The sequence below is a fragment of the Medicago sativa genome, chromosome 1 (genome assembly GCF_051527215.1).
Source record: "Medicago sativa cultivar Bolivia chromosome 1, Bolivia_mono, whole genome shotgun sequence".
Lineage (NCBI taxonomy): Eukaryota > Viridiplantae > Streptophyta > Magnoliopsida > Fabales > Fabaceae > Medicago > Medicago sativa.
Window position 1 is genome coordinate 28113984 of NC_140749.1, and position 21287 is coordinate 28135270.

At 34.1% G+C, this 21287-nt stretch overlaps 1 protein-coding gene and 2 long non-coding RNA genes across 8 annotated transcripts; 2 read left to right on the plus strand and 1 right to left on the minus strand.

Moving 5' to 3' along the window:
- Positions 1-834: 834 nt before the first annotated feature.
- On the plus strand, positions 835-2349 carry LOC146953972 (uncharacterized). The gene is made up of 2 exons (XR_015011561.1): positions 835-998; positions 1590-2349. It is a non-coding gene; the product is annotated as an uncharacterized LOC146953972 (long non-coding RNA).
- A 132-nt stretch (positions 2350-2481) lies between these two features.
- LOC146953973 (uncharacterized) lies at positions 2482-6425 on the minus strand. 5 transcript variants are annotated; one of them, XR_015011560.1, is made up of 7 exons: positions 5965-6417; positions 5279-5416; positions 5040-5152; positions 4112-4202; positions 3439-3630; positions 3072-3203; positions 2482-2983 (listed from the first exon to the last, which is right to left on the minus strand). It is a non-coding gene; the product is annotated as an uncharacterized LOC146953973 (long non-coding RNA). The 5 variants fall into 5 exon arrangements; XR_015011556.1 differs by having other exon boundaries at positions 4112-5152; positions 5965-6424; XR_015011558.1 differs by having other exon boundaries at positions 3439-4199; positions 5965-6422.
- Positions 6426-12315: 5890 nt separating this feature from the next.
- LOC146953974 (uncharacterized) lies at positions 12316-20874 on the plus strand. 2 transcript variants are annotated; one of them, XM_085713078.1, is made up of 14 exons: positions 12316-12417; positions 12603-12685; positions 13443-13622; positions 14194-14314; positions 14394-14451; positions 15112-15164; positions 15243-15298; positions 15666-15818; positions 15963-16129; positions 16903-18161; positions 18272-19216; positions 19816-20200; positions 20375-20440; positions 20537-20874. In XM_085713078.1, exons 2-14 carry the CDS (start codon positions 12627-12629, stop codon positions 20605-20607), a joined length of 3573 nt encoding a protein of 1190 aa, XP_085569204.1. In that variant the 5' UTR covers positions 12316-12417; positions 12603-12626; the 3' UTR covers positions 20608-20874. The 2 variants fall into 2 exon arrangements, with proteins under 2 accessions (XP_085569204.1, XP_085569196.1); XM_085713070.1 differs by having other exon boundaries at positions 12316-12685.
- Positions 20875-21287: the final 413 nt, after the last annotated feature.

Genomic DNA, 21287 nt, shown 5'->3' on the forward strand with positions numbered 1-21287 from the left:
CGGTAAATTGACCAAAGGGATAAATAGTACCTTCATTGCTCTTATTCCTAAGGTATCTAATCCTCAACGTTTGAACGATTTTCGTCCTATATCCTTGGTGGGTAGCTTGTATAAAATTTTGGCGAAGATATTGGCGAATAGACTTAGTTTGGTGATTGGGTCGGTTATATCGGATACTCAATCGGCTTTTATCAAAGGTCGTCAGATTCTTGATGGCATTTTGGTTGTTAATGAGGTTGTCGATGAAGCACGTAAATGTAAGAAGGACCTGATTTTGTTTAAGGTGGATTTTGAAAAGGCATATGATTCTATAGATTGGAATTATTTAGATGAGGTGATGGTTAAAATGGGGTTTCCAACATTGTGGCGTAAGTGGATAAAAGAATGTATCGGGACAGCCACTGCTTCAGTTTTGGTGAACGGGTCTCCAACAGATGAGTTCACTTTACAAAGGGGATTGAGACAGGGCGATCCTCTTTCCCCTTTTCTTTTTCTTCTGGCCGCGGAGGGTTTTAATGTTTTAATGCAATCGTTGACTGATAACAATTTATTCACTGGTTATAAGGTTGGTAGGACGGATTCTATGTTGGTGTCGCATCTACAATTCGCAGATGACACAATTATAGTGGGTGAGAAATCTTGGGCAAATATTCGTGCAATGCGGGCAGTTCTCATTCTTTTTCAGGATATGTCAGGGTTAAAGGTGAATTTTGCTAAGAGCCTTCTTGTTGTTGTGAATATTCCTCGATCTTGGTTAGCTGAAGCGGCTATGGTTTTGAATTGTAAGGTGGGTTCTTTTCCTTTTGTGTATCGTGGCTTGCCTATAGGTGGTGATGCGCGACGTTTAGCTTTTTGGGAGCCACTTGTTAAGAGCATTAAAAATAGACTGTCAGTGTGGGATTCGAAATTTTTGTCCTTGGGAGGCCGGCTGGTCCTGTTGAAGTCTGTCCTGTCATCGTTGCCTGTTTATGCCCTTTCCTTCTTCAAAGCTCCGTCAGGTATTGTCTCCTCTATCGAATCTATTTTTAATAATTTTTTTTGGGGGGGGGGGGGGGGGGAGTGTAGACCACAGGAAAATTTCTTGGATTGATTGGAAATCTATATGTCGGAGTCAGGAGGTTGGTGGTTTGGGGGTAAGGAGAATTAGAGATTTTAATTTAGCTCTTTTAGGGAAGTGGTGTTGGAGATTGCTGGTGGATAGAGATAGGTTGTGGTTTAGGGTGTTGTCGTCTAGATACGGTGTGGAGGATGGTAGAGTGAGGGAGGGGGGCCGGGAGGGTTCAGCTTGGTGGCGAGGTATTTCAACCTTGCGGTCTGAGGAGTGGTTCCAAAGGAATATTGGTCAGTTGGTGGGTGACGGTAAAAATTCTTTCTTTTGGTCGGATAATTGGGTAGGTGGAGGGAGTTTTAGAGATAGATTTACTAGATTATATGAATTGTCAGAATTGAAGGGAGAATCTGTTTTTAATATGCATTTGTTAGGGTGGGGGGTGGAGGGGGCGGCTTGGAGGTGGCGTCGTAGACTCTTTGCGTGGGAGGAGGAGTTACTGGTGGAACTTAGGCTCTTGCTTCTTAATGTAACTTTGCAGGTGGATATGAGTGATAGGTGGACGTGGCGTTTGGAACCTTCTTCGATTTATACTGTCCGGAGTGCTTACAACTTTATTAATGCTAATATTCATGATGATACTGAGGTTCCTGCTTCATCTTTGTGGCTTAAGGACGTGCCTTTGAAGGTTGTTTTATTTGTTTGGCGCATGTTTCGTGACAGGTTACCTACTAAAGTTAATCTCTTCCGTCGACGTGTTATTAACTTTGATGATCAATTGTGTATTGGAGGGTGTGGGGAGGTGGAAACATCTTCTCACCTACTGTTTCATTGTACGGTATTTGGTTCAGTTTGGAATCACATACTTAGGTGGTTGGGGTTTTCCGCGGTATTGCCATGGGACGCTCAAAGTCACTATTTTCAGTTCAGTCATATTAGTGGGGTGGCTTTGTCAAGGCGTTCCATCTTACAGGTCATTTGGTTTGCAACGGTGTGGGAAATATGGAAAGAAAGAAATAATCGGATCTTTAACAATAAAATCTGCTCTATTTCACAGGTGGTGGACAAAATTAAGTCACTAACTTACATGTGGTTGAAGGGAAAACACGTCAGTCTTCCCCTCAATTATCATGGTTGGTGGCTAAGTCCGTTTTCAATTCTCGGAATAGGCTAATTGTATTTCTTTTCTGGTTTTTTGGTGGTTGGCTTTGCCTTGTAATTATTGTATCGTAGACTGTTTGTAACTTGATGTTTCTTCTTGAGCATAACTTGTGCTAGGAAGAACATTTTTGTTGTGGTAATATATTACATTTTAGCTTCTTCAAAAAAAATTGTCCAAATACTAATATACATATAAATTGGTCTAAGGTGTATGCGTTTTCAGCAGATAAAAAAATCTGTCACGGAATGGCAGAACTAATTTAGAGTAGATATGAGAGAAGCAAGGTGATACTAAATGTATTTCAAATCACCTGCTTGTCTAAGTGGGCAAATAATTCAAAATAAAGTTTATTTGCACCAAAGTTTGGTTGCACACTCGCAATTTCATGGACAACACCGATTATATCTACAATATAATGACACATAGATGAATACCTAACAATTAATGAAATAAAAAATATGGTCAATAAGAAATAGAAAACAAATATTAATGATTGAGTTATGACCTTCAAGCCTTTCTAATTTGCAGTTCCCTTTAAGGATCTCAGCAAAATGCTTAAAAAAGTATCGCTTTGGTGGTATGTCTTTCATCTCTTGGACTTTGACAGTTGTGCCACCAAGAAACACAATTTTTTTTGAGTGATCACAAAGTTTTCATTAAAAATCATTGTCATACACAACACCATTGTTGATGATACACGTCATATCTCCTTTGATCTTTCCCTTCCATTCAGGTGTGTGATCACCACGGATCAAAGCCAGAATCATATCACCCTAAATTGAAAAAAAGAGTTGAGAAAATTTCAGTTTTGTTGAAAAAAATAATAACATTGAATATAAAAATAAGCAAAGAAATTGTTACCTTCGAATCCATCATAACCATTTCAAGATGCTCATTGCCCCAACACTATATCAAGAATACGAACAGCAAGTTTCCATGTTTCCTTAAGAGTCATTGACATTTTTGATAGCATCAACTGACCGTGACATCTTTCTGTGTGATAATAGGAAATATGCCAAGTCAGAGTTCAAAAAATGTTGAACCATAAATAAGTTTGCTGCACAAATTGAAGCTCAAAATCGATAAACAGTAGTCCTTGTTCACACATGTACAGATTCAAACTAAAAAAATGGAAAAAAAAATCGCAAGATTACATTGTAGATTTAAGTTTTTATGCAACTAAGAAAGAACAAAAATGCAAAACCATAAGAATGTTAAATCTTCTTACATGCATGTACATATTCAAACTGGAAAAATGGACAGACCCGCAAGAAAACGTTGGATTTCAAAGAATACGCCTTTTGGCTACAGCCAAGCCCATTATGTCGGGGATCAGTCCCGGTTCTGCTACCATCGGAACATCCATGAATCATATCCTTACATATGCCGGAGCATACTTATACAACTGGGACTGAATCACCTATTTTAATTCAAAAGTAAAATAATATAATAAAAAATCTCATAGTGAAATATAATAAAACTTAATAGAATCGTACACAGAGATATCTTACTTACAAATTACAGTTGATTCTAAAACTCATGCTTCATCCTATGGTAGATGTTTTAAAGTTTTTTAACATAAAACATGAAACTTCAAAGAAAAAAATCAAAAAGCAAGTGAATTCAATGTTCCTTTATCATCTTTCAATAGATTTTTAAGCTCACTTTGTTACAAAAAAACTGACAGAAGCAGTCACATGAATAAGTGCAATGTAGCTTCTTCAACACTTGGTTTTGAATATATCAAAAAACTATATTACCTATCTAAGAGTCAAGAGATATATTGAATAAAAAGTTCAAATACTTGCAAGCTTGAGGGACCAATTTTTACTAACAGGATAGTATACAACTCACATTCAAACCATTTCAAAGATTGAAAAAATATGGAAGATAAAAGTTACCTGGTCCATAATTTTATAATTACCACACCTATCATTGGATACTTCAAGTCTAACCTCTTTCTATGTTTTAGACCAAGACATCTTCCAACTACTAATTAACAAAAAAAATGAGAAATATTTATGAACCTATAGAAACAAATGACTAATTCAAAAATGATCAAAGATATGGCATTTGGATGAATGGACAGAAATCCAAAAAGCTCCTATGTTCACCAAATTAAGCTTACCAAAATCTGCATTCTTTTTGGATTTTAATAGTCAATAGTCATCAATCATTAACGGTACTTCAAAAAAAATCAATCATAAATAGTATTATTAAAACTAAAAACAGTATCAAAACCATGAGAAAACATAGCACAATTGGTAGACCAACTAAACTAACTAAAACAAAACACAATCAGAATAATATTATGTCTCTAGTATTTCAAAAAAGATGTGCATTTAATAAAGAGATGCAGTAACAGACTATTCTTTTAAGGTTCTTATGTCATTAAAAGACTTTCCTGGTAAACACAACTTATCTTCAAACATAATTAAAGAGGAAAAGTATATTAAGACATAAAGACGATAATATAAGTGAATAACTTCTTGTTTGATCTTCATACAGAATACTTAAAGCAATAAATGCAAATTAAACAACAAATACACATCTCAATATATAGTTATAGCTTCAATAATGTAAAAGATTAATCAGTAAATTAATATCATAAAATGAAATATTGAAGCATTTCATGAATCACATTTATTGAAGCAACCTGTAATGTAGTCATGTCTTGGACTCAATCAACACAAAGGAAACAAAACATTATTTAGTTTGTGGCTCAAAGTGATAATGTTTTAAAACATAAACATACACCAGAAAAGTTTTTTGGCACAACTAACAATGAGTAGGGAGAGTATGACCGCAAGAAAATGTCAGTTGGCTTACAATATCAGGTAGCATTATGTGTGCATTCCAAACAATTAGGCTTGAACCGAAGTCTAGTATCTATTTTCCGATAGAAACTTCAAAGATACTAACTCAAAGAAATCATTGTTTTCCTGTATAAGATGCAACAAAAGCCAAATTACTACCTTAATAATAATAATTTAAGCCAAATGATTCAGTTACTCACAATTTTACAACAAATCATCTAATACCATAAGAGAAGCATATATAAGCATTACCTTAGTAGTCGAAATCAAATCGTCACCGAAATGGGTCGCCACTGCAACTTTGAGTTATAGATCAGCCACCGAGATCAAAAGCCAGCGGAGTTGAAAATGATGACGTAGAAACAAATATTAGAATTTGTTTGCTCTTTGCTGTCAAAACAAATGAACCATACAATCTACATTAAATTCAAGAAACAAATAAACAAAACAAAATGAAAATTCTGAATGTGTAAGCATCAGCTACAAATATTAGTCTAATGAATTTTAAAAAGTAAGACTGCCAGAACTAAGAATCCCTCAAGTTCTCGTTGTTATTGAGAGAATATATAATATGTTAGTACAAAAATTTTAAAAAATTTAATATATAGTTATTTTAAAACCCACAATCAGATAATAGAGAGTTTAAAACCCAACACCAACATTCAAAAATTTTCTAATTTTTTTAAACAATCTGGACTATCACATAATGCCAATACATTTTTGTTTGGTCTATAAATTCAACAAAATCAGATCAGATAAAAACTAAAACTGATAAGGGGTGTTGGTTTCTGATATACTGCTAAGGTTATAACCCTTTTTTTCTCTGATTCTCCCAACACATGCAAAATTAAAATTTAATGGCGAAACACAACACAACAACCGGGAAGAACAAAACGAAAAACCCTGAAAATTAGAAATTAAGGAAGAACAAAACCAACCTATCATAATCAGTGTTGAATACAGAGAATGAGAGATGAACTAAAGAAGGTATGAAGAGGAGTGAGAAAACCCTTTGTGCAGCGATTCTGATTTGATCGGAATCAAAGATGACTGCGGCGGAGTTGAAACGCTTGAGGGTGAGAGGAAATGATTAGAGATGGTGCTGCAACGGCTGGCGGTGGTGATACTGCAGAGCTCCGCTAGGGTTATGGCGGCGGGAATCGATGGTGGTGGCGGATAGGTGTGAGAGAAAAAAGGAAAGGAAATGGGAATGGAGATGGATGTGAATATGTGTGTATTGGAAAAATGCAATGTTTTGTGTCATTGGTAAGGGGATAGATATTTTAGGCGGTGGTGGAGCTTCAGGAAGAGAGAAAGTGGTGCTGAATACAGAGGGGGAGAGGGAGAGAGAAAGCCTTGGAAAAAACACGTTAGAAGGGAAAAGAAAGAGGCACACATTTTTTTAAGTATTGAGCAGTGTGCTAAGTAATTGTCATGATTTTTCTCATAATGAAAATGTGGAATTCAAATTTCAAATTTAGGAGCCAATTTAATTAAGCAACAGAGATTAATCTAACGGCTGGAATGATTTGGAGCCAAAAAATTAGGTTAAGTAAGTGGGATTAGGGTTAGGATGACTGCTAGGATTAGATATAAAAGATAACCAGTGTCCATGATGTGATGCAAAATCTTCGTAGAGAGGTTGATATATGTCACAAAAGATTAGAAAGAGTATGGACTCAGGTTGATTTTTTTAGTGTTAATTATTTAAAGGGAAAATTATAGTGACCTCCCCTGAGATTTCTTTAAACAACACAAACACCCCCTCAAGTTTTATAATAGACAATAACCTCCCTTAAGGTCTCTTAAAATAGATAAACAAATCCCTTCTCGATTAACACCGTTAATTACTCAGTTTGTTAAAACTAAACTGCTACTTTATCCTTCTCAATAAACAGACCTCTTATTCTCATGTTTCTAATAACACATACTGCATAAAAAAATGAATACTTTTTTATCCTTTTGAGCATTTATGCCAACAAGGTCTTTGTTCTTTCTGTATGAAATGTGAAATCTTTATTGTTTTGTAGCATACAATGTCTTTGTAAGTACGAAAATGAATTGGGAATTGAAATTGGCAATAACAATTTTTCATATAAAATAGAATCCAAAGGCACTACCCAGTGAACAAAAATAAACCCAAATATGTATCAAAATCGGCGATTCCAACTTGGAGATGACATTCGGCAGATAAACCATATCCCAAAAGTTGAAAAATTAGAATATCCCCAACAATTGATTCCCAAAAAATACTTCAAGGTTTTCCGCTCCTTCAAAACCATTGATGAACGGTCTCACTTGGAGAATGAAAAATAATCCAGCTAACTAGAACAAAAGAGATGTTGCAAGATCAACCCAAGCAAACAACGCAAACGGAATTAATCCAACAAGCAATAACAAAAGAGACACTTTGTGCTTCATGTCTTTTCTGTTGCTTCCTTAGAGTAAGGGAAAATGTGGCCGCTCATTGAATGGAGGAAATGAAAAGGCAATGACAAAATTCAGAATTAGGCGGTGTTATATGTTTCAGGAAATTAATTTGACAGAAGTTTAACGGTGTCAAGGGCAAGGGAGGTTAGTGCTAATTAAGAAAATAGAGGGGGTGTTGGATACATTTAGAATAACCTTAGGGGAGGTGAGTGTAATTTCCCCTTATTTAAATGCATTCTAGTAAAAGATGATATTTTTTTGGAGACGAGTAAAACCTTTTGGTACAAAGACGGTGATTTGAAACACTAAATACTTTCATGCATTTGCAACCGCTCAAAAGAAGGTGAACAAAATTATTTCTCTAGAGAATATTTCATTGCAAATGGGTTTTTGTAGTAATTCAGATGAACTAAATGTCATTGCTGGAGAATATTTTATTGAGCTGTTCTAAAAGTAAACAAGCTCATGTGGTATAGTCCTTAATGCTATTACTAGATCGGTAACAAGTGATGATAATGATGTCTTAACAACTCCTTTTATGTTTGAAGAGTACAATCTTTCAAAAAAAATGTTTGAAGAGTACAAAGAGACGATGTTCTTTATGTAGGATGATGAAAATGTCTTGATCTAGATGGATTTAATCAAGAGGTTTATCAACATTTTTGGGATCTTGTCAAAACTTATAGAATTCAAAGTGAATTCAGACATGTTTAAGTGGCATGATATATGTAAAATTGATTTTAACATGTTTGATTGTTGTCGGTTAAAATTGATTATACCTTTAAAATTGAATCTAATGTTGAAATTAGAAATTTTAACTTTAAATTTTAGAATTAATGTTTACATCAAAATTTATTGTTCAAATCTTTTTAACTCTTATGTATCTAGGCATAAATAAATTCATTTTCAATTCACAATTAGCCAAAATCAATTGTAACTATTGATTCACAAAAGGAAGACGAAATTAATAAAAGAACAAAATTATATCTACCACACTGCATAAAGTTGAACACCGAAATTGCTCAAGTAACATTTTCACTCAACCAAAGACCAAAAGTGCTTTTAAGTGATGGTGATTGATTATGATGCATACAATTAAAAAAGCTAAATAAGAATCCCCAACGGCACAATAAACAGAGAAAATTTAGTTGAGGGCAACATAATAGTTTCAGTAAAGTGACGTTCTTAAGACACGTATCTGTTTGACACTGATTGAATAATCACTCGGTCATACATGAAATACCTGTTATACCCTCATTATTCTTGGAGAATGCCATGGACAACCTTTGATATTTGTGCTAGTGAACCACTCGTATTTACTCCATCCGTCCCGGAATATCTGACTCATTTACTAAAAAAAGTGTCCCAAAATAACTGACACATTTCAATTTTCAATACAACTTTCATCATTTCCAATACAATATAACTCTAATTAATATTACTTTCATCATTCTCAATACAATATATTCCACTTTTATACATTTTTCTTAATCTGTGTGAAAAACCAAATTGGGCCAGATATTTTGGGACGGAGGGAGTGATATTTTAGATACTCCATTCGGTCACATTTATAAGAAAAGGGAAATGTTAACCGGTGCCCCCGGGGCACTGATTAAAGATATGAAAAAGGAAATTATATGGTAGTTAATGCAGTGAAATTGTATAATTAATTTATAATAAAGTCAAAAATAGTTTCCTTTTATGGTAATAATTCCCTTTTATGGTATGCTTAACCAGTGCCCCAGGGGCACCGGTTAGCATGACTCATAAGAAAAAACAACTTTTTAGATACATTGAATAATTAATGTATCTGACCTATAATTATGACCAGATACATTAATTATTCAATGAATCTAAAAATTTGTTTTTTGTTTATAAATGTGACCGGAATTTTGACTCTTTTGACTAATGTTCAAGAGAAATGATATTTGAGCATATTTTTTTTGACAACTTTTGTGATAATTTTCTCTCTCATACTCACATTATTTTTTTACTTTATCTCTTTATTGCTTTGATTTTCGTACAAATACATATTTTTTCTTTGTAAGTTATGGTTGTCTCATAAGTTGTCAACTAAATAGTTGTTCAAATAACACTCCTCAATGTTCAAGAAGCACTAACAATATTTTTCAAGTCACACTCTAACATTCATTCTTCTATTAAATGGAATCAATGTTAATTTCATATTTTGGATATAAAATTTTGGAATCTACATTAATTTTATCAAATAAAAGAGCGAATGTTAGAAAAAGAAGGATTATGGTTGTTCCAGGTCGGCATAAAACTCAAGGCGAATAAGCCGAACAAGAGAGGTCCAATAAAGTCAAGGCTCATATTCCTTAGAAAGCATCGCGAGGGTGCACGAAAGCTCTGTGAGCGTCACCGCACAAGAGCACGTCAGGACCAATTATGGTCATTTAGATCATCTCTAACGGTCTTCGATATTGACGCCGTAAAACCCGGAGACGGTTAATGCTACATGTTCACGTGACTCCGCGTTACACTACATGTGCACTTTTATTCACCCAATTTTCGCATACAATCCACCTCTTTCACATACTTGAGTGTTGGAGTACTAATGTGCATGCAAACATCATTCTCCTCCAGCTACGAAGTTGCTCTCCTCTACACCGGAACCATGTGAACCACCGCGATAGCAACCACAGTTCTCAAAGAACTACCACTTTATCTTTCTGATCTTCACCGAATAGATCAATAGTATTACTCATATAACAATTATTATGAAAAAAAGAAGTATCTAACCTGCAAATGATACGAATTATCTGATATTTGCGATGTGGTACATCCTCCGTATTTAATTATAAGTTTTTCTCACATTTTTCTTACATATATTAACTGCATGTTTTGTTTTGGGCTGACAATTTTTTTTTGAATGAATTGATTTTACTTAATTGTGAGTTGAATGTCAAGCGGTCTAAGTTTGGATATAAATCAAATGTAAAAATCATGTTTAGACTCAAAAGATATAGGTTCTAACTTCAAGTTGAAATCAATTTTACTTAAAAGCAACCAAACACATCAAAACCAATTTTACCCCATAATCAATCATGACTGCTTCAAACACGGAACCAAACAGAGGCCAATAGTGTGATTAGAGACGCAACCAAAATTCTTTTAACGTGTGTCCAAGCACAAACTACTAACTTTTTATTGGTAAAAAACAATGGAGAGAAAGATAAAGAGAGATAATAAGAACACAATGAAAGTAAAAAAGAATTGTACCAAAATAATAGAGAGAAATATGAAGAGAGATAATTAGAACCTAATGAAAGTAAAAAAGAATTGTACCAAAAGAATTGTACAAATATCATTTCTCATAAATAATTAAGTTTGTCGGCATTTTAATTCATTAAGTTAGATTTCTTTGTATGTTTTCGTGATTTTAACTCATCTAAATTTTTTACTCACATTAGATGTTCTATTTGAGTTTTACACAGATATTAAAGAAATGATTAATAATGTTGATTTTAATAGTAAAATATGTATTATATACTAAAATACCTTACTAATTATAGTTAGTGGAGTAGTTATATATCACTGAAATACAATAAATAATGATATGTTTGTGGAAAAAATAATAAATTTTCTATTGGTATTATAAAAAAAAAAAAAAAAAAAGAGGAGTGATATTTATACAACCAATTTTGTACAACTCTTGTGGCAACTACTTTTCTCCTCTTTTATTGGACAAAAACAATGGAGAGAAAAATAAAAGGAGAGCGAATAAAAACACATGTGAGTATGAGAGAGAGGGTTGTTTCGAAGTTGTCAAAAAGTAGATGTACAAATATCATTTCACAAAAAAAAAATAGATAATTTGAAACAAAATATTAGAAAGAGTGATGCTAAGAACACTCTCTTTAACACTCACTCTCTCATCGGAAGAAACTAATGTACTCCCTCTGTTCAGTATTATAAGCAAATTTCTACTTTTTAGATTCATTCAATAAATGATGTATGTGGTCTACAATATAGACCACATACATCATTTATTGAATGAACCTAAAAAGTCAAAATTTGCTTATAATAGTGACCGGAGGGAGTACATCATTCGGTCACAAATATAAGCAAAAATTCATGTTTTATATTCATTCAATAAATGATGTATGTGGTCTTTATTGTAGACAACATACATCATTTATTGAATGTATCTAAAATATGGACTTTTGCTTATATTTGTAACCGGAGGGTGTATGTCCTACTACCTTTAATGGAACCCATTTCCAATATGTGAGACCCACTTTGATTTAAACCAATAATAAAATGAGTGTTTAGGGGTGTATTGAAAATAGAGTGTTGCTAGCACTGCTCATATTAGAAAATATTGCATACTCCCTCCGGTCCTAAATATAAGCAAATTTAACTTTTTAGGTTCATTCAATTAATGATGTATGTGGTTTATATTATGGACCACATACATCATTAATTGAATGAATATGAAAAGTCAAATTTGCTTATATTTAGGACCGGATGGAGTATATTTTAAGGGAGAGGAGTAATTAAAAAACAAACTATCGAACATAGTCTTCTTAACACAATTTTTGTTTATCGAATCAAATCAATCAAATGCCGTAACAATTTACATGAGAGATATATATTGTGTCTTATAAGACCTCAAAAAATTCTCTCCAATATATCAAGTCTTAAAATTTGAGACCCTCCGACTGGTCCAACTCAACTGAATTTTTTAATTAAGAAACACCTTCTCCCCTTCCAACGTAGTCTTCTTAACACAATTTTTGTTTATCAAATCAAATCAATGAAATACAGTAACAGAGTTGAAAAAATGGGTCAAAAAGTGAATTATTAAAATTATATTTGAGAAGTAGCAAAAGACTGATGGTCCCCTTCCCTAGTGAGTGAGTTATGAGCAAAAGAAGAACAGCTTTTTGATCCTTTTTAACACCTCATTTTCCTGTCTGTCCTCTGCACCCATTAAGGTTGTTCTTCTCAACACATTACTCTATCATTTATTACTTACTTTCTTCTCTTCATTTCTACTTTTAGTCATAGAAACTTCCCTTTTCTCTCTCTCTCTCTCTCTCTCTCTCTCTCTCTCTAAAGCCTGTAAAGTAAGTCACCAAAATCTAAACCCATTTTGGAATTGTATATATTTACTTTATAGATTCATGAGTGATCCCTATCAGCAATGAACTCTTCAACAAGGTTGGATTCAGCTTTGTTTCAGCTCACACCAACTAGAACTAGGTAACATTCATCAATCAATTTTTACTTCTTCCATTAACTTTATTTATAAATACTACTTTACAAAGAGAGATTGCAAGATATATATTTTTTGGTCTCAATGATTGTTCGATTCGGAGGTAAGTAAAGTCTTACCAATAATTGTTTCGGTCCGGATTTGAAAATGAGAGATTGATAAACAGTAGAGTTTTAATAGAAAAACAAATTAATATTTCATTTGATATTATAAAATGACTGATATCTAGCATTTGAGATATTTGATTGTCATGCAACAAATTCAAATTGGGATGGTTGCTATTTTGGGGAGTGATTAATTTATGGTAAAGTTGCTATTTATTTTTGTTTCTTTTATTTAATTGTCAAGTGCATTGGTTGAGTTTTGTTTTCAAGTTTATTTTCATTGATGACATTATGCCAACATGATTTTTGTTTTTGTAACTAGTGGTTGATGTAAGCATTTTCATTAGTTTAAATTTGGTACTTAGTTTTTTTAATGTGCTTTAAATTGATTTAAGTTCTTTGGATATAATTAGCATAGCAACTGTATTGGTTATATATCCTTCAGTAATCGGTGATAGAAACCGAGTTTAAGAAATAAGCAAATTTACTGAGGGGTGTGTTGTGTTTATACATATGATCATATGATTTTTATGTCACTGATTGATGATTGATCAGTGTGATAGTTCACTGAAAACATTGGATGTATAGTATTTGCTACCTGATTTGTTGCTTTGATATTTCTCCCTTTTGTGTAAATTAGGTTTGATTTGGTCATAACTGTGAATGGAAAGAAGGAGAAAATTGCCTCAGGGTTGCTCAGCCCATTTCTATGCCACTTGAAGGCTGCTCAAGATCAAATGGATAAGGGTGGTTATTCAATTGTTCTTGTGCCTGAGAATGGATGCGATGTCACGTGGTTTACCAGGGGAACTATCGAAAGGTGTGGCTTGCTATCATATTTTTTTATTTGTTGATAATTCTTGTTGGCATATATTGGAATCAATGTTGTCAATTAGCGACTATAGCGTAGTGGAATTTTATCAAATCACTATTGTTTTCCATTACGCTATTTAGTACAAAGTGTTGTCAGATAGAGGCTGTAGCAGTGCTATAACATTGTAGCATAGCAGAATTTGACATAACATCCATTTTTGCAATCTGTGATTGACAACATTGCTTGGAATTTGAATTGATAGAGTTATTTTTTTGAGCGGTTTAGAGGTTTGAGCTTATTGGTTGGTATTCTTTCTTATGTCCAATGCTATTTTAGAAGCCCTTTTTCATTTGTCGAAACATCTGTGAGAAAGTTCCCTTTAAGCCAATTTTGTTCTAGCTTTTTCCAAAGCAGAGGGATTTACTGGGGAAATGGCAGTGAAGCATTGCATTTGAAAGCTAAAACATAGATTAATCACTTATAACTCTAAGATTGGAAACTTAAAGTTTGTTGATTGTTCTCTTACAAATGTTTCGTATAAATGAGCATGCTGAATTAATTTTCTATGCTTCTATAGGTTTGTTCGGTTCGTTAGCACACCTGAGATACTGGAACGTGTATATACTATAGAATCTGAAATCTTACAAATTGAAGAGGCAATTGCAATTCAAGGAAATAATTCCATAGGGATTGGCACTGTAAGTAAATATCTAACAGCATTTTTAAATTCAACCACAACAATTAAATTGTTCATATTATTATCTTCTGTGCCTGTAGGTGGAAGAAAACCAAATAAAACAAGTGGAAAGCAATGAAGGGACTTTTGAAAGGACAGGTGCGTCTTATGCAAGTTATTGTTGTGTACAACAAGTTATTATTGTGTACAACTGTACCAACCAACTTGTATTAAACAAAAAACAGTATACATGTATATTAAAAGCTTTGCTGAAATTCATAATCTGATTGGATTAACAACTTAATTAAGGGCTTTTAGAATAAGCACTTATCATATAAGTGGTTTTGCATAAGATATTTCTATAATAAATAAAAGATAAAACAAAATCAATCTATTTTCATACAAGCTACTCCCTCCGTCCCGGTTTAATTGACCTACTTTGGTTTTTCACACAGATTAAGAAAAGTGTATAAATAAAGGGGAAAGTCGAATATATTGTATTGGGAATGATAAAAGTAGTATTATTTAGTGTTATATTGTATTGGGAATGATGAAAGTTGTATTGAAAATTGAAATGAGTCAGTTATTTTGGGACACTTTTTTTTAGAAAATGGGTCAGTTATTCCGGGACGGAGGGAGTATAAGCTGTTTTCATAAGTCATCCAGGAGAACCTATAGAAATAAGCTGAAAACAACTTATGAGCATGTTGTAAGTTGTTTTCGTAAGTACTCCTAAAGTCTCACAAGTGCTTAAGCCAGTCGATAAGCTCAAATAACTCAATCACAACAGGCCCTAAGAGAACTTGTTGCTTTTCTCAGGAAGGAAGATTAAGGAGGATAGTAATGTGGAGAAAGCAGTTGTTCCTTACAAGGTTGGAGGTCTTGAATTCCTAAACTTATATTGATTTATCATTTTCTAATCATAATCAGTCTGTGTGGATATGTCTCAGTCTGATACACAGCCGCCTGAAGCAAATGGAAGCACCTTGTCACAAGGAAAATCAAAGTAAATTCTAAATCTCAAAGTTCTTCTTTTATACAGAATGAGTATAGAATTTTAGTTGATGGTTTGCATAATTTATATGAAATTCATTAAGTGCCAATGGCAGACATGGATATCACTCGAGAAACTATTATTGATATGGTTGGAGCAACAAAAGCTAAGATGTCACCAACATGCCCAACTGCTTTATGATGAATAAAGTGACATTGGCAGAATTTTTGTATTTAAGCGTAGTTAAGCTAAAGATCTTATTTTCTACAAATGTAAAAGTGGTTTATTTTTTGTGTTGTATTCATTGAGCTACTTTTGACAATGCAAAACAGGTTGTTAACATCTGTGTCGTATTCACTTTCTTTACGTACTGTTTTAGAGTCCAGCTTTTGAGAGTCCTGGAGACACGTAAGTCGGTTCTGCAGAAAGAGCAAGGAATGGCATTTGCACGTGCTGTTGCTGCAGGTTTCGACATCGACTCCATACCGGCTTTGATGTCATTTGCTGAATGCTTTGAAGCGTCACGCTTGATGTAAGAATATTCTTCGTTCTCAACCATTTTTTACTTAATCATTGGTTAGTGCCTTAGTGAGATGCTGGATTCTTCACCATCTGGCCATTAAATGCATATTATTTCTGAACAATGTTGCAGATTCTAAATTTTTTCACATTTCAGGGATGCGTGTAGAAAATTCATGTCTCTATGGAAAAGAAAGCATGAGAGTGGCCTATGGCTTGAAATCGAAGCTTCTGAAGTGACACCTAATCGTGCAGACTTCTCTACAATAAATACATCCCACACTGAAATGGACTCAGAAAGTAACGGTGGGAAAACAAATTCAGGTACATGGCAACTCCAGCAAATTCTGATCTTGTAAATTCGTGAAGTCTTCATGACCTAAAGCATATCTTTGAAAATTCGTTAGTCATTACTCATTACTCACTGGTTGTTACTCTTTCTTACATGATTAAACCCTTACATATACATGCTTGGATCAAACTTAATTTTCACATTTAGAGAAGCTGTTTTTCTTTTCCTGTTATTAGCCTATACTTCAAAGAATCTAGAGCCATGTAAAGGTTTTTTGTTTTTTGTTTTTGGATAAATTAGTGGTCATGTTAGTTTCTAGGGTTTGTGCCCTGGGTCTCCTTCTTAAAATTCCTTCGGTTTCCCTTAGCTCACCAACCAAGCTACCTACGTGGGACTATGCGAAAGAATTATTAAGGTTTTCTTACTTTCATAAATGGACTAAGCGTAGAAACTTGTTTGAGGAAGATGTATTAAGTATATATAATATATCCCTAAAAAAAAAGTATATATAATATATAAGAGCAAGGGTGGTTTTGAAGCCACATAATCTTATAATGGTTTTTAGCTGCTCCGAAATTTCTGCAAATTTTGGTTTTAAAAGTTTGTCAATTTGATAGGTTTCCGTGGTTAGTGGAAGGAAGATTTAACTGGAGTTTTGTTGAAAGAAAATTTTAATGCTTCCTGCCAAGAATAATATATCTGGGCAAGAAAATTTCAGATGTTTATTTTTTTCTCCCCCTTAATGTACGTAGATTATTTTTCACATTTAAAGATATGTTTCATATGGACTAAAAACCAACTGCAGGAAACCAAGCTAATATTCAAGGTCAATTTTCTCATCATGGATTCTCCCCTTGGCCTGTTCATTCTCTCCCAGGTGCTTTGCCAGTGTTCCATCCTTATGCAGTCGAAGGCATACCCTACTATCCGACTTATCCAGGAAACAGTGCATTTATGCAGCCAGGTTGTCCGCCTATGGAGGATCCCCGACTACATGCTGATCAAAGTATTCGACACAGAAGACATTCCATGGATAATAGACACGGCAATACTGATTCCGAAAATTGGGACATTGAAACTTCAAAAACAAGTTTTAAGGATGAAATGGATATAGAGAGGGAAGGTTTACAGACTGGAGACCGAAGGAAGAAGACCAGTCGATCAGACAGACGTAAATCTAGCACGGTGGTCGTCCGAAATATCAATTACATAGCAAAGACTGAACATTCTTCTGGCAGTGAATCATATTCTGATTCTGCCACTGAAACCGAAGAAGTTCACAAATCTGTGAAGACCTCAAAAAGAAGAGGATCGGGTAAGGCATCTTTGAAGAGGTTGAATTCAACTGATAAGGAAGAAACAGACGGAGGACATTGGCAAGCATTCCAAAATTATTTATTGAAAGGTGTAGATGAAGATAGACATGCCATTAACCAAAACCAGTTTGAAATGGAAAAAGGTGATCACGTAAGAAGAAAAAAACATGTTGCAGCCAAAGATCCTTTAGATTTGACTGGTAAGTCACATCCTTCATCAGATGTGGCTGCTGTCAATGGACAATGTTATTCAAACACTGATTTGGAAAAGAAGTTGTTTCATAATGTGAATGATGACTCAATCATGGTTGAACACAGAGTCAATGATCCAGTAAATATTGAGGGAAATGCTATTGACATGGACTCCGAGTTCCCGAATGAAGGAAAACGGAAAATCTCCAATTATCAACCAGCTGAATTGAGCTTGTTGCCTGAAAGAGGAGCTGATAAAGGGTCAATGCGTTATGACTGTGCACTAGACTACAAAATGCAGGCCCAAAATGTAGGCGGTTCTTCACAGGATAAAAAGAACAAAGGGGCATTGGCTCATCACACCAAACCAAGATCTAAGATGTTGGATAAGGAGCAGAAATCAAAACCTACACCAAGTAGTTCTGATAGAAAAAAGACCGTTGGGCCAATAAGAAGGGGTAAACCGAATAAACCTAGTCCATTGGATGAAGCACGAGCACGTGCTGAAAGACTGCGTAACTACAAAGCAGATCTCCAAAAACTGAAGAAAGAGAAGGTACTCACTCAAGTTGAAGTAATTGGAAATTAAATTAACATTGTTTCAATTATGTTTACAATTAGATTAACAGATATACTTATTTATTTTCTATTATTTCTAATAATCAGGAAGAGGAAGATATAAAACGTATAGAGGCTTTAAAGAAGGAGAGACAAAAGAGAATCGCTGCTAGGAGTAGCTCAGTCACCAAACCAACCATCAAGTCAACCATGCCATCACTGCAAACAAAGAAACAGTTTCAAACAAAATTTTTGTCAACCGTGCATAAAGGATCAAAGTTTAGTGATTCAGAGCCAAGATCATCCTTACCCTTCCAAAGATTCCCTATCAGAACTGTTTCTGGTGGATCCAATGATTCTTTAAAACCCTCAAAAACCAGCAGACTGAGTACTGGCAGTAGCCACTCAGTTTCAAGCAAATTAAGGCGATCAGTGCCTCTTCTGCATGAACCTAAGCAAGAGAAGGGTGGTGCTGCAAACAATCCTAAGGCATCAATAACAATCAGTAGAAGATTCTCAGAACCTAAAATGAGTACCATTCGTCCGACTTCCTTAGTTAAACCACGGAGCTCTAGGACAATTTCAAGGACAAAAGCAGTTGATGAGACCGAGAGAAGAAAGATTTCTGCTATTGTGAATTATGATAAAGACAAGATTGCAACCCTTCCAGAACTGAAAATCAGAATATCTAAAGAGAAGACACAAAAGCTTAATGATGACAAGCCTTCTATGAATTCAGAAGGTGCCTTGCTGAAGAAAAGTGAAATTGAAATTTCAACCACTGATGATAGAGATGAAATTCCTATGATTGATAAGACTGTTGTGATGCTTGAGGGTGAAAAAAAACCCTGTGCCCTTGATATCAACGATGAGAAACCAAGAGGGAAAACAACGATAGCAAAGAGACAAGATGACAAAGATAAAGAAATGGAGAAAACTGAGAAAGTATCAAGTTGTACTGCTGTCTGTGCACTGGCTTCATCCTTAAGAACAAATATGGTACCCATAGGAACCTTGGAGAACCAATCACAAGTGAAGCACGTATCCTCGAAGGTGTGTCTTCATAACTAGAGTAGATTTATCATTGGTTAATTATTTTCATAGTTTATACTCTTTTATGTGTATTTTTTTCTTAAAAAATAAACTTCATAAACATGACCGTGAGTATGGTTATAAATGTCTTGTCTGCCTAACAGCATGTGATCTTTTTGAGTATTGCAGTCAACTTAGCCTGCAAGAGTTACGTTACTTGATATGTTTTCTATAGTTTATGCTTGGCTAAGCACAAGCATAGTACTGCAAATTTCTCAAATCTACATTCTCATTGTAAATTGTTAAAATTGCATCAGGACCTTAAACATTAGTCCACTTTCATAGATTTTTTCTCTTCCACCAATGCTTATATATAGAATTTGGATATGATATGGAGACGTGATGTCTATGTTCAATTCTTTGATTAGAAGAAATTAGCTGATATTTAATTTTAATTTCAGATATGTTATTTTTAGACCTTTAAGTTTAACAGTATTGGCAAGAAAATTGTAAATTGATTTATTGTTGACTACATGCTTGTGTTGTTTATTTGAATTCTGTGTATGGGAACAATTCTTAGTACTTCAGTTAATTTGGAATATATTATCTTCCAAATTCAGGTTAAAATGAATAATACAAAGAATGAACCTTCAAAATCATCATCTAGCAGTCACACTGCCGAGGAAACATCCCGCACCCCATATTCTCAAGGTTCTACTTTGGAAGATGGCCGTGCACGAAATTCTGAGTATGGTAAAGCACCTCCCACGAGCTTGGAAATTACATCAATCGGTATGGAGACTTTCAGAGCACACGTGTCTGACACCAGGAACTCTACACTTGAGAAAATTCCTGAGGTAAATGAGAATCCTCAGGTGAAGGACTCACCGAAAGGGTTAAGGCGGCTGTTAAAGTTTGGAAAAAAGAATCACAACTCAGCTACTGGGCACAATATGGAATCAGATCATGCCAATGAAATTGGAGTGAATGGTTCCACCAATGAAGGTAGTGTGATTCTTTCTGATCGCAATATATAGATATTCAATTTTTATGGCACTTTCTAAAATAGGTTATACAAAAGTTTAGAAAAATAATAATTTTTATGGCACTTTCATTTGTCATGTGACTAATATTACTCAACCTAACACCATCATATTTTGATTTGTTATGTTTTCTTAGCTCCCACTTTGAGGAATTTACTTTCTCGAGATGAAACTCTCTCAACCAACGCAACTCCTCAAAAGCGTAAGCAATTCAATTCATTTGAGAGAAAATTGAATCAACTCTTACTTGATCTTGACATCTGAATATGGACATGATAAATGTCTTTTTCTTTTACAGCTACTCGCTCTTTCTCCTTGTTATCGCCGTTTCGAAGCAACAGCCGAGAAAAAAAGATAATGACAACTTGATAGAAGTGATTCTGCTATTTGAGGTTGATGCCGTGACCATTCACAAATTTTCATTTTTTTTCTTCCTCTTTTCCTGAGCTCCAATGGCCCTTTGTCTAGCTGAAAACATCAGAGTAAATATATTGCTGATGCCTTTTTTTATCAATGATCATTCTTGCATTTTATCGTATATAGTGCATTCCTTTACTTTATAAGTGTCACGTTCTTATTCTTCAATGATTCTGAACAATATTTAAATCAATCCGAAACAATAATTTTACTTTTAAATTAGCTTTGTTAATAGTTATAACATTATATATCCATTAGTATCTATCTAAATAAGATAATGAAACTGAATGCCGAACAAGACCAAATACTGTAGGTAACACTATATTTAAAAATCTAAATGAATGAGTGAAAAAAATTGAGAAGAGTTTGTCTTCCAAAATCTAAAATATTTAGGTGATTGTGTTGATTTGGGTTAGAAAACCTGAATTCGAACTAAACCAGTTATACTTGGTTTGAGTTGAGCTTTGAATTGAAATAAACTAATTATTATTAAAACCAAATCAAAATTATTATTATTTTTTCATTTAGATTATCTGGTTGATTAGGTCATTCAATCTAATGAAATTCCTTTGTTAAAAAAAAAAATTCTAATGAAATTCCTAAAGTCCTCATCATAAACTACAATGTACCAA